This window comes from Myotis myotis, unplaced genomic scaffold, assembly GCF_014108235.1.
Source record: "Myotis myotis isolate mMyoMyo1 unplaced genomic scaffold, mMyoMyo1.p scaffold_m19_p_8, whole genome shotgun sequence".
Taxonomy (NCBI): domain Eukaryota; kingdom Metazoa; phylum Chordata; class Mammalia; order Chiroptera; family Vespertilionidae; genus Myotis; species Myotis myotis.
The window spans coordinates 44,073,203-44,086,334 of record NW_023416390.1 but is presented as its reverse complement, the minus strand read 5'-3'; the positions used below and the strand labels follow the sequence as shown (position 1 = coordinate 44,086,334).

At 39.7% G+C, this 13,132-nt stretch overlaps 1 protein-coding gene and 1 long non-coding RNA gene across 6 annotated transcripts in view; one reads left to right on the top strand and one right to left on the bottom strand.

The window, feature by feature from the left end:
• The window catches only part of LOC118661143, a 120,623-nt gene that overhangs the window by 54,305 nt on the left and 53,186 nt on the right, over positions 1–13,132 (top strand). The gene's annotated exons all lie outside the window — the stretch shown is intronic.
• The window catches only part of WIPF1 (WAS/WASL interacting protein family member 1), a 112,517-nt gene continuing 107,711 nt past the window's right edge, over positions 8,327–13,132 (bottom strand). For all 3 annotated transcript variants that reach the window (XM_036318762.1, XM_036318763.1, XM_036318761.1), the window contains one exon: positions 8,327–11,371. In XM_036318762.1, the coding sequence (XP_036174655.1) occupies positions 11,316–11,371 (56 nt within the window). In that variant the 3' untranslated portion in view covers positions 8,327–11,315. The remainder of the gene's footprint in view (positions 11,372–13,132) is intronic.

Here is a 13,132-nt window from a genome sequence, read left to right as displayed (position 1 = left end):
TGGAAAGAAAACTGTTCCATTACTACAGATAGTGTTCAGTGCCAAAGTGTGGTCTGAACCAGCGGCATCACCTAAAAGATGCAGATTTTCAGGCCCAACCCCAGACTTGCTAAATCAGAATCTCTAGCAGGGGGAGCGCAGGACTCTCTCTCTTTTTTTTTTTTTTTAATACATTTTTATTGATTTCAGGACGGAGAGAGGGAGAGAGAGAGAAACATCAATGATGAGAGAGAGTTATTGATTGGCTGCCTCCTGCATGCACCATACTGGGGATTGAGCCCACAATCCAGGCATGTGCCCCTAACCAGAATTGAACCCAGGACCCTTCAGTCTGCAGGCCGACGCTCTATCCACTGAGCCAAACCAGCTAGGGCAGGGCTCTTAACAAGCCCTCCAGATGATTCTCTGAGGTGTGAGAACCACTGCTGTGGCATCTTGTAACTGTGTTCATTGGCTACAGTGAAACATGGGCAAGCATGCAGGCTGCAGTTGCAGCCACACTGTAAGCATTCCCTGTTAACTGCAGAGGTGTGTGTTCCAGGGGAGCTGAAGTGAGCAGGCTCTTTCGGTCAAGTCCTTGAGTCCAAGGGTTCCTCTTAAGTAGATTTTCTTTTTTCTTTAAATCTCCTTAGCTCACAAGCCATAGTTTCTTCCCATTACCAGTCATAATTGTTAGTTCATCCTTTCTGGTAGGCGGGATGTGATACTCTTCATGATGTCAAAGGAGTTACACCAGCCTGAATTCCTCCTGCTCTTTCCCCCGTTACAGCCATTTCCTCGCAGTCATCTTGAGCTGCTTAAAAAATTTTAACATCCAACATGATGCTCTTCTATATTTCTTGATGGCAGAACTGATTTTATTTTATTACTAGTGGCCCGGTGCATATTGAAAGGAAATTAATAAGAAGAAATATTTTAATATCGCTATTCACCCTTTCTCTATAATAGAAGTTTCAGAGATGATAGAAAATTAGTAAAGTGTATATTCATTTTACTAATTGTAAATAAACAATAACATGATATAACAACAAGGACATGATATAAAAACAACAAAAACATATAAAAACAATAGGAACATGATATAAAAACAACATTGATAAAAACAATGACTGGTAAATTGTTTAAACTTATTCTAATATCTCCCTGTATACCATATTAAGGGTAAAATTACTTTCAGAGTGCTTGACTAATTTTTCTTGTGATGAAGTATTTACAGCTTTAACTTTAATGTCATTTGCTCTTTGAACTCGAGAGAAAGCAACATATAACTGGCCATGTCCGAAAACAGGGTCAGGTAGGAATATTCCTACTCTGTCTAGAGCAGCGGTTCTCAACCTGTGGGTCGCGACCCCTTTTGGGGTCAAGAGACCCTTTCACAGGGGTCACCTAAGACCATCAGAAAACACATATATAATTACATAATGTTTTTGTGATTAATCACTATGCTTTAATTATGTTCAATTTGTAACAATGAAATTGGGGGTCACCACAACATGAGGAACTGTATTAAAGGGTCCCAGCATTAGGAAGGTTGAGAACCACTGGTCTAGAGTTTGTCCTTGTGATTTATTAATAGTCATCGCAAAGGCTGGCATTAATGTCTTCGAATTAATTTAAATGGGAGGCAGTGTCAGACAGGGACAGTTGTGTCAATAGTTGGTCTTCAGACATTCTGTTGATGATGTTGCTTTTTTTCAGCTTTAGAATGTCAACAAAAACAACCAAATTCATGATCGACAATAACAAATTGAAACACACGTGTGCGATTGGTGCCAGCGAGAGCTTTATAAGTATCGCGCATGCATGGGTCAACATTTATTTTTAAATTGCCAGTGCATGTCATATGTACCAGCCGGTTGGTTAGTCAGATGGATGTACGGTCAGTCACTTAGCCTTTTATATGTATAGACTAGAGGTCTGGTGCACAGATTTGTGCACTGGTGGGGTCCCTTGGCCTGGCCTGTGGGGATCTGGCCAAAACCGGCTCTCTGACATCCCCCAAGGGGTCCTGGATCGCGAGAGGGCATAGGCCAGGCCGAGGGATTTGTGCACCGGGTCTATAATATGCATATAAGATCTTTGGTTAATCTCTTCCTGACCTCCCCCCTTCCCTCTGAGATTCATCAGTCTGTTCCATATTTCCATGCCTATGGTTTCCACTCCTGCATTGAGCATCTGCCCCCTGGTGGTCAGTGCACATCATAGCTACTGGCCGGTCGCTTAGTCTTTTATATATATAGACTAGAGACCCGATGCACGAAATTCGTGCAAGAGCAGGTCTTCCTTTCCCTGGCTGCCAGCACTGGCTTCCCTCTGGCACCAGGGATCCGGGCTGGCTTCCCTCTGGCTGCCCGCAGGCACCCAGGACCCGGGCTTCCCTCGCAGCCCGGCTTCATCCGGAAGGATGTCTGGAAGGATGTCCGGTCTAGTTAGCATATTATGCTTTTATTATTATAAATTATTTTAATTCTCACCTGGGGATATTTTTCCCATTGATTTTTAGAGAGAGTGGAAGGGAAGGAGAGAAGGAAGGAGAGAGAGAGAGAGAGAGAGAAACAAACATCAATGTGAGAGAGCCACATCGATTATTTGCCTCCCATATGTGCCCCAACCAGGGCTGGAGATCCAACCTACAACCCAAGTTCATGCCTTTGAACGGGAATCGAACTGGGTATGAGGGCTGGCACTCTAGTCACTGAACAACATCGGCCAGGGTAAAACTATTATCTTTTGATAGTCCTATAGGTCACAGTTATTTATAATAACTCACCAGAAAATGGAATGGAGAGAGAACCCACTGCAAGCACACTTAATTCAAGATAACACAGAACACAAACTTAACAGAGAGCTGAAGCTTACTGGCCAGAACTGTGCTGTGTTGTCATTACATAGTTTTTCTTTGGCTGAGAGGGTAAGGTAGCTCTTAGCACGAGAAAACTGCATCACAGAGTTTGGTAATTGACTATTAGATAGATAAATAGAGATAGAGATAACTTTTAAAGAAAGTATTTTAGAGACAAATAAAATTCTATTGAATCAGCATGCATGGGGCAGTGTTAAATGGAGTCAATGAGTATGACAAAAGGTAAATGCCATCTTGTGATTTAATCTTAATATTATTTCAAATATTCTGTATATGAATACAATCTCTAAAGGCCCAAATGCAAGGCAAACATTTAGAATAGTGGGTCTGGATTGTGAATGTGCATCAGAATGACCTTTAAGCTCGTTAAAAATATAACTTGACTGGATTCCGAGAGATTTTTATATTGGTAGGTCTGAGGTGGAGCCCAGGACTCTGTTGTTTTTTTTGTTTTTTAAAATATATTTTTATTGATTTCAGAGAGGAAGGAAGAGGGAGAGAGAGATAGAAACATCAGTGACAAGAGAGAATCATTGATTGGCTGCCTCCTGCATGCCCCACACTGGAGATCGAGCCTGCAATCTGGGCATGTGCCCTGACCGGGAATCGAACCTTAACCTCCTGGTTCACAGGCCGGTGCTAAGCCACTGAGTCACAGTAGCCAGGCACAGGAATATGTTTTTAACAAGCACTCCAGGTGATTCTGGTGTAGGTGGTCCTTACCTTTTATTTTGGGAAACACTGCAGGTCTGACTTAGGAAGAGAAAGAAAATGAATGAGTGTGACATGGTAAAATTCAGCCAATTTCATAGGAGTTGTATCTGCTTTGGATCATTGTAATGCATTATTTCAAGCTTTGGAATAGCACATATATTATGCCTTGTTCTAGAGTTATTTGTGTATTTGCCTCAGTCCCTCCAAAGACTGTAAGCTCCCTGAAACACAGGGATTATGTGATATACTGACCTTTGTATATTCAGCATTGCTTACTCTGGGCCTTCTCATTATTGAGAAGGTGCTTTAGTAATACTTGTCAAATGAATAAAGATAATAGGGTAAAAATACAATTCGAAGAGGGTGATTGAAATAGTCATAAAGAGCTTAGTTTTGGCTCCTTTCCCCCACCGGCTGTGAGTCTCGTCATCTCTCAGGGACAGAGCCCAGCATTTGTAACATCGGAGATTGTTTGTTTCTCTTTCACAGGCTGCTATGGAGTAAAAATGTGGCAGTACATGTGAAAACACTTTAAACTTGTAGAACCACTTATTTCAATTGTTTTGAGTATGTCTAACCCAAATTTCTCCTGTGAATGAGTGCTAGGTTGTCTGAGGCAAAGAACACAAACTTTATTTCTGGCTGTTATGGAAAAGCAAATCCTATTATTTGGAATTTAAAAGAGCCACATCACTTCTCCAACTTCAAGAAGAGTAATCAATAAATTAAATACTAAAAACTTATAATATGAATGGAAGAAGTAATCCATAGATAATGAAGGGAGATACACAGAGGAACAAATTAACTATTCCCATTGCAGTTTGATTCTGAGATGGGGCCTTTCAGAAGTCTGCAAGTGTTTAATGAAATGATGTCTGAATTTTTTTTAAATTTTATTTTCTTGTTTAAAGTATTACAAATAGTAGTACATATGTCTCCCTTTTTCCCCATTGACCTTCCCCCGGCCTCCCCTACTCCCGGCACATGCCCTTACCGCCCCCCCCCCCCCCCTGCAGTGTCTTGTGTCCAGTGGTTATGCTTATATGCATGCATATAAGTCCTTCGATTGATCTCTTACCCCCACCCCCCAACACTCCCCAGCCTTCCCGCTGTAATTTGACAGCCTGTTCAATGCTTCTCTGCCTCTGTATCTATCTTTTTGTTCATCAGGTTATAATGTTCTTTATTATCCATAAATGAGTGAGACCATGTGGTATTTTTCTTTCACTGCCTGGCTTATTTTACTTAGCATAATGCTCTCAGTTCCATCCATGCTGCTGCAAATGGTAAGAATTCCTTTTTTTTTTTTTATAGCAGTATTCCATTGTGTAGATGTACCACAGTTTTCTATTCCACTCATCTGCTGATGGGCATTTATGCTGTTTCCAAATCTAAGCTATTGTAAATTGTGCTGCTATGAACATAGGGGTGCATATATCCTTTCTGATTGGTGTTTCTATTTTGGGCAAAGGACCCAAATAGACACTTTTCGAAAGAGGACATTCAGAAAGCCAAGAGACACATGAAAACATGCTCAAAGTCATTAATCATCCGAGAGATGCAAATTAAAACAACAATGAGGTACCACCTCACACCTGTCAGAATGGCTGTCATCAACAAATGACAAGTGCTGGAGACGATGCGGAGTAAAAGGAACCCTTCTTCACTGCTGGTGGGAATGCAGACTGGTGCAGCCACTGTGGAAAACAGTATGGCGTTTCCTCAAAAATTTAAAAATGGAACTGCCATTTGACCCAGTAATACCACTTCTAGGAATGATGTCTGAATTTTGCTGGCTCCCTCGAGATCACTTAAAAGGTAGCATGTATCTGATTAGATGAGCTGAGAAGTGCAGGTATATAACATTGCTTTAAAAACCTCAAGGTAGAAATTACGACCACCCCTCAAGCTATGAAGAACCAAAGAACTGAAAGACGTTCAATCACTTACAAGAGGCAATGTGTCCTGGGTGGTAAACGCAGGTGCAGGACTAGAGCCAGTCCGTAGCTCAATGAGGAAAATAAGGACAATGCACAGTGAGTTTTCTGTGAAGCTGTATGTGTTCAATGGAGCATACTGTGTTTCATCCTAAGATTAGGACTTTTCCTTGTTTTGCCTTACTAAAATGTCCTTGCTTTTATAAAGCGTCAATATGTTTTTAAGCTGGATATGAAAAGTTGACAATGATATTACGACTCACCATTCAAATTTATTTGCTCAACCTTGAGTTTGAATTCTGGATCTAGTCAAGGCAAGTGGCTTGAGGATTTCTAATCCACTCAGGCTTTGATTTCTCCATGTGTAAAGTCACAAAGATCAACAGTAACACAGGCATTGATATTTGCAAAGATCTTAGCACAGTTTGTCATATTGTAGGTAATCAATAATTGGTGGCGGCTAGATGAAGAATAAGGACAATATGGAAGTGTTGTCTTCTAAATAAGTAAATTAGATAGAGTGTCAATGGTATAAAATTGTGTTTTCGTACTGTGTGTAATGTTTTCCCATTTATGTCATGGTGGCCTCATTTGGGACCTATCCATGCCTTTGTTCCAAGCGTTAAGACCAAGATAATTCCCTTTCATGCACACAGCCAACCCAAGAGCCTTGTGTCAGTTGTTAGGAACATTCCAGAATCAGCGATAGGGTGGGGTTGTGCCTACTGGCTAAAGTTCTCATTGGATCTAGAATTTAAATATACACCCTTGGTTCCAGGACTAGTACTTTCCTGTTGTAGAATGTGTATCTTTGCTTAAATCGAAGTCAGTGCTTATTGATGATTTGAATGAATAAATGTAAAAATGAATCTCGGAATACAATAGCTCCATAGAATTAAGGTTTTCCCAATTATCTGCTGCTGTTTGTTTCAGGGACCTATCGGAAATAGATTGCATTCTTACAGGTGACCTTTAACTTACTAACTTGCTAAGAAAGACAGCAAACAGGAAAAAAGTGGGAGTTCCTCATAACTAAAACACATTTTTGTGAAGTCCATGATGGATATTCCAGGTGTTCTGGCAGGCATCGTCCTAGTAAAGATTTAAGCCAAATTTCAGCTCATTGTCTAATAATATCCAGACTTGTTTCCCTAAGAATTCTGTAATTACATTTTATCAGACTCCTTTGAATGCAATGAAAATTTTTAACTGAATATGGCCTAGGATCGATGGCAGAAGGATTAGGAAATGGAATGGAACTTTCACTGAGTGCCTGACATGTGCCAGATATTTTGTACATTCATTTAAGCTTTGTAACCATTTTGCAGTTGAGGGGGCTAGAGGTCAGGGGGCTTAAATACCTTTCCGTGGCCTTTCAGGGAGCAAGTGGCAGAGCTGGGATTCGGATCCAGGTTCATGTGCCCACGACTCATTCTGACTCTGTAACTTATCATTTGTCCTTTCCAGTAAATGTGAAAGACACGTGAAACAGACTTTAGCAAGTGATAGGAAGGATTATAAAGAACTGAGTGTGTTATGATGAAGGGCCATACTGCTTGCCTATTAGTATGTGATTTGGGACCTTAATTTACCCAACTGTAAGGCCACAGAGTTGGACTAGATGACCTCTGAACGGGGTGACCACATGGCGCCATTTGCCAGGGCAGCCCTGGCTTATATCTGTGGTGCCAAGGCAATGATTATTAGCATCCTTTCCACTTTAAAGTGTTCCACTGTGGGTCATAAATTCCAAGCCTGTCCTTATATAAGGCTCTTTCCAAGTCTCAATTTCTATGATTTCCAATTGAATCTATTAATTCCTTTGAGAACTGAAGTAACATGAATTTTCGTTTCCCAGCCTGTGAAGTGTAAGGGGCTGACAGCACCTGAGGTGACTTTCATCTAGAGGTTGTTGGCATTTCTGATAGGGATGATTTTTCTGCTCTTACTGCTTTCCTTTAAAAGTACACTAGTAAATCCCCTTCTAGTCAATTTGGTTCTAGTTAGTTTGAGATCATTATATAAATATTTGTTTTCAGTTCATACTAATAGTGGCTACCATTTATTGAGCACTTAGAGAAGTCAGGGTGAGTGCGTTATCATTTAGTGCACTTATTAATGCTGTAAGATAGCTCACTTTCTACATAAGGAAACTGAGGCTTAGAGAAGTTAAGTAGGAGATGGAGCCAGGTCTTCCTAATCTCTTAACTATTATAGTATACTGAGATACGTACACAGGCACACCTACATACACAGCTGTTAATTTAAAATCACACAAAAAAAGGCAAGACTGGCTATTCCCTAAGGTTCTTTCAGGAGCTGTATTTGCATAGCTGCATTTGGATAGTTTCAAAACAAATTCCCTCTGATTTCCAGTAGCAATCTCTTTCTCTCAACCCCATAAGCATCAGATTTAGAATTTTAGAGTTTTGCCCATCCACCCAAATCTGGTCCTGTCTTCTGAGGGAAGGCCTCCTAAATTCCCATTGGCCTTTCCTATATTTATCAGTGTCAGTGCTAATCTTTGTAATTTCATCTTCCATTGCTTCTACCATCCATCTTTACCACAGAGTAGAAGCATCTGCCTCAAATAAAGACAAAAGATTTTGATGAAGAGACAGGTTCTCAGGAAAAACAAGGTATTAGAAAGTGGATGCGATGAATATTTACTTACTTATAGAGAACTTTTCTTCTTCTTCTTTTTCTTTTTTTTTTTTGAGAATGTCTTTCTTTACCAGAGTATAAAACAGAAAACAGACACTTGCTTTTTTGTTTACATTTACATAGACAATACTTAAATAAAAACCACCAGTTGACACTCATATCATTCTGCTTTTATTTATTTGGTGGTTAACTTACAAAGACACAGATGTCTTGGATAGACTCTGTCCCATTTAAACTATCCCCATGACTTAGATACCAAAATGTGTTTGTTTACATAGTGCAGTGGTATGAAAAATGTTTTTTTTCTTTCTTTACAGTCCCTGACTATAAACAGGGGAAAATTAATTTCATACCAAAAATTTGGGGCACTTTAACAATTATCCCATCCCATATCTTACTAAGATAACACAATTGGTATTACAAGTTAAAATATAAAGGCCTAACCGTTTGTTACAAATATGCAAATAACCCGCTACTTAGACATAAAAAGTTGATTTCTTTCCAATCACAAAGTAAGGCACCATTGGATTAAACACTTTCTAGGCTTTTACTAAATAAAATGCATAGTGAAATAAATACCGAACACTGAATTTTAATACTGTAATACATTTCAATATAAAATGATGTGTGAATGTTAAAATACTATATTGCATCTTGAATACATTACCTGGAAATTTTATGGAAAAACACATGTAAGCTCTGATTTCAGGGAAGAAAATTATTCATTTTTGTGATTTACCATAGTTGAAAGTTTTAGCATAGAACTTATTCAGAGTTTTGGATGCAATTAGGTTGCTAACTTTCAAAGCAAGAATGTAAGTGTATTCATGAAACATTCACTTAAAAAACATTCTAAAACATCTCCCTCCTGGGTGAATAGTAACTTTGAGTTGTGACCCTGTTTCAGACTTTAGGATGGTACCTGCAAAGTTGAGATATACAAGGAAATTGGCTATTCGTACTTCCCTGTACAAAATCCAGACCCCCTTTCTTTGGGTCACACTTTCCTCTGCCATATTTGCTAGCAAGGCCTCTTTTCTGAAGTGGGTCATTAGGCTTTCTCATAGGAGTTTTAATCAACTATAGATTCAAGAATGATACCTGATCAAAGAATCCCAAATAAAACGATGCTGCTATATTACCAAAATATGAGCAATACCATTTTTGGGGGGAGGAAATACTTTGCCAAGCTTGTTATACCTTTTTATTTCTTGATTCTTTGGGTAAAGGACCCCAAGTGCCTGAAAGACAAATTAAAAGTAGAGGAGGGAGGGACCCAAGTTCTCTAATGTACTAAGCCCAGGACTTTGGCAAGAAAAGTTATAAAAATACAGTATATTCAAATGGGCAACATCATAATTATTTAGACATCCCATTTAATAGAACTCTAAGTTCTTTTGCTTTTATATAAATGAAACAGTTATTTCTTCTATAAATAGGAATGCTTCTTTCAAAATTTTCTTTGGATTGATTTCTTGTTAGCATCTCTCAGTCACAGATGAACAATACACTGAAACCATGATACAAACTTTAGGTAGATATACATATACATTTGTGACCATGTGCTTTTGAAAAACAGGTAATGGTAATTTCAAACATAATCAACTGTTATAAAATAACTAAATGGACATTTTTCCCCCAACTCTGTAGCTAGATTAAAAATCCCAGTAAAGTCTGTAAACAAAATCATACAAAAAAAGGCAAGGCTGGCTCTTCCCTAAGGTCCCTTCGGGAGCTGTATTTGCATAGCTGCATTTGGATAGTTTCAAAGCAAATTCCCTCTGATTTCCAGTAGCAATCTCTTTCTCTCAACCCCATAAGCATCAGATTTAGATTTTTAGAGTTTGCTCATCAAGCCAAATCTGATCCCTTCTTCTGAGTTTCTGATTTGCTACCTTTCCCTGACTACCCCCTCCCCACTCCCACTACTGAGCCTACAAACCTCCCCGCCTGAGGAGCAAGCTGGGCGGCCTCTTCCAATGGGCAAGGCAGAAGTCCAGCTGACAGATACTCTCCAGCCAGCTGGTTCTGAGCCCAGAAGCCCCAACAGGCTTTCAGTTTCCTTGCAATGGCTTTATTCCACGTAACTGTAAACCCTATTAGAGTAATTTCTGACCTTGGGACTGTGAAGCAACACTTGTACACAGATACTAAGGGAAGAAGGGAAAATAAGGGAGCACAATCTAAGGTCAAGCTGTCTGCCAGGCAAGGTGTTGGGTCCTAACTTTATTTTTAGTGACCTCTTGAATTGCTAAACGTTATTGTGCATTTTTTTTTTTTTTTAAACAGGAGGTATTTGTGCTAGCCTCTGTCTTCTAGACCTGCATTGTCCAATATGGCAGCCACTGCCATATGTAGTCACTGAGTCCTTGAACTGTGACTAGTCCAGGTAGGGATGCGCTTTAAGTGTAAAACACAAAACCAGATTTTGAAGCATTAGTACAAAAAAAAAATAATGTAAAATATCTCATTAATAATTGTTATTTTAATTGCAGGTAAAAATGATATTTTTGGATAAAAATATATTAAAATTAATTTCACCTTTTTATTTTCCTTTTTTTATTGTGGCTACTAGAAATATTTAAATTGTATATGTGGCTCACACTGTATTTCTATTGGACAGTCTGTCCTAGAGCCTGCCTCAGGCTGCCAAAGATTATAATCTATAACCACAAAAATGTCATGTGCACCCTTGCTCAGCAACTTGTGTAGGTGGTCTGTGGTTCATGGAAACAGACAGGAGGCCAAGCACGCAAAAATGGCATGGAAGCAAGCAGCTCTCAGGGACTTTAACATTATCTGTAGCAAACATGCAGTGAATGTTTGAATCTGGTTGGTTGAAAGCTGGGACACAGTTCATCTCTGCCTACTTGCCATAAAAGCTAGTTGAACCCAAGCAGTCAGCACTGGTGGGCTGTAGCTAAAGCAAGCAATAGCTTTGAGGATATACACAATATAAAAATCTAGGTGCATTCATTGCATTCCCACCCCCCACACACATATTCCCACATCACCCTCCCTTCTTCCCTACTCCCAGTATGAAAGGGACAAGGAAGACAAGGGGAGGAGGGTGTGCAACTCTTGATAGCAACAACAGAAGTAGCTCTTGGGCTCGGGTGGAGAAGAGCAGGCTAGGATCACCTTGGGATGGGGGGAAGGGGTGGGGCACCCCTTTCTCTTCGGTTGGATCCACCTTGATGAAAAAATAGACAAAATATAAATTTTGGTTAGAAAGCTTATGTTCTCACTGTAGAAATTCAAGGATGTGTGCAAAGGTATTCACAACCATACACCCTAACCAGGGATGGAAATAACTGGCACAGGTGGATGAGAAGTGAGAGGGGATGGGAAGAAGCAAGTAAGGATCTGAATAAACATTACTAAGGATGACCCACCACTGGCTACCGAGTACTTGCATAAAGTTAAGAAAATTTAAAAAATTGCTTCTTATCCCAAATGTAGTATGCATTTATTACAGGTTTAGAAAAAATAGATCAGTAAAAACAAAGCAAAAGATTCACCCATGTTTGCACCACCCAGAGATAACATTATTTATATATTTTCTATATATGAACAGTTCCTTTTTGTCTTTTAAAAATTAGGTCATCTATAGTCATTTTGAACATCTTTCAAAGTCATTACTCTTTACACATGTAATTATTGACACACTGCATTCTATGCATATTTGTAAGCTATCCAGGTTTAAGCCATTTACAATATTTGAAGTTCATTTGTCCCACACACATTTGTCTGAGGATCTTACTGTTGTTAGGCATAGGGCCAGATGCTCAGATGCTTAAGCATGTCTACCAGGGGCACATGGCAATTGAATGTGCCTGCTGAGGCCACTGCTCTGAGACTCAGGTGAGCTGGCACCAGCAGATTCCTCAGCAGGCATCTCAACAATGATCCTAGTAGCCCTGTTAGGGATTTCGGCGATAGAACCAAGTCTCTGAGCAAGGACAGGAGTCAGAGGAAAGCAGTGGCATCCCATTGTCTTGCTTGTTCCTCTTACTATCCCAACCAAGTCTTTTCTTGGGCAGGCATCTGAGGAAAGACATCTGGTTTCACACCAGCCATCTGTCATGGGGCCTTGACTGTCAACTGCTATATACCACAGGGTTAGCAAAACAAGGGCTGGCCTTGTGCAGAGCTTGGACTAGGTGGCACTGCTCAGGGCCGTCTGGGTGCCCTCCCAGACTGTGGGCCTGGAGGCCAAGGTAGCAGGAGCAGAATAAAACCATTTGATAGTACTTTATGTGTTTTTTAGAGAGATGATTCTTTATCAGTATAAAAATATTAAAATGCACAATGCTAGAAATTTAAAGTATATCTACAAAAAGAGGTTTGGGGGAGCAGTGGAAATTAATCCACCAATTTAAGAAATATTTTTAAGTGTCTACCATGTTTCAGGCTCTGTGTCACTCCAGGAAGATACAACAGTGAGCAGGACATAGTTCCCGTCTTCAAATTTCATAAAGTCTTAAAGACAGGAGGATGGGGAAGGGAATGTGATCAGCTATTAAATAAAAAATCTAGAGGGGCTGGGGAAGATGGTTCTGTAACTGACAATATATGTAATCTGTAATACTTTCAACATAAAGGTAAGTTAAAACACACACACACACACACACACACGTAGGCAAAGTAAGTGCATTGTGCCACTGAGACATTCTTTTGATTTACTAAATTGCTTTAGTAATTATAGTAACCATAACCTACATGTCTTTTACCATAGTAACCTGCTTTTGCCCACCTGTGTGTGTGTGTGTGTGTATTAACATATTTAGAGTCTATGTGAACAACTCCTTAAAATGAATTCATTTATTAGTGCCCAAGAGGGAAGAAAAGCAGGCTGTATTCTTACCAGATAGAAGCCCCTCTTACAACATAAGCACACACTGCACACACACACTACAAACATGCATATATAAACACGCAGAGCTCAAAGAAA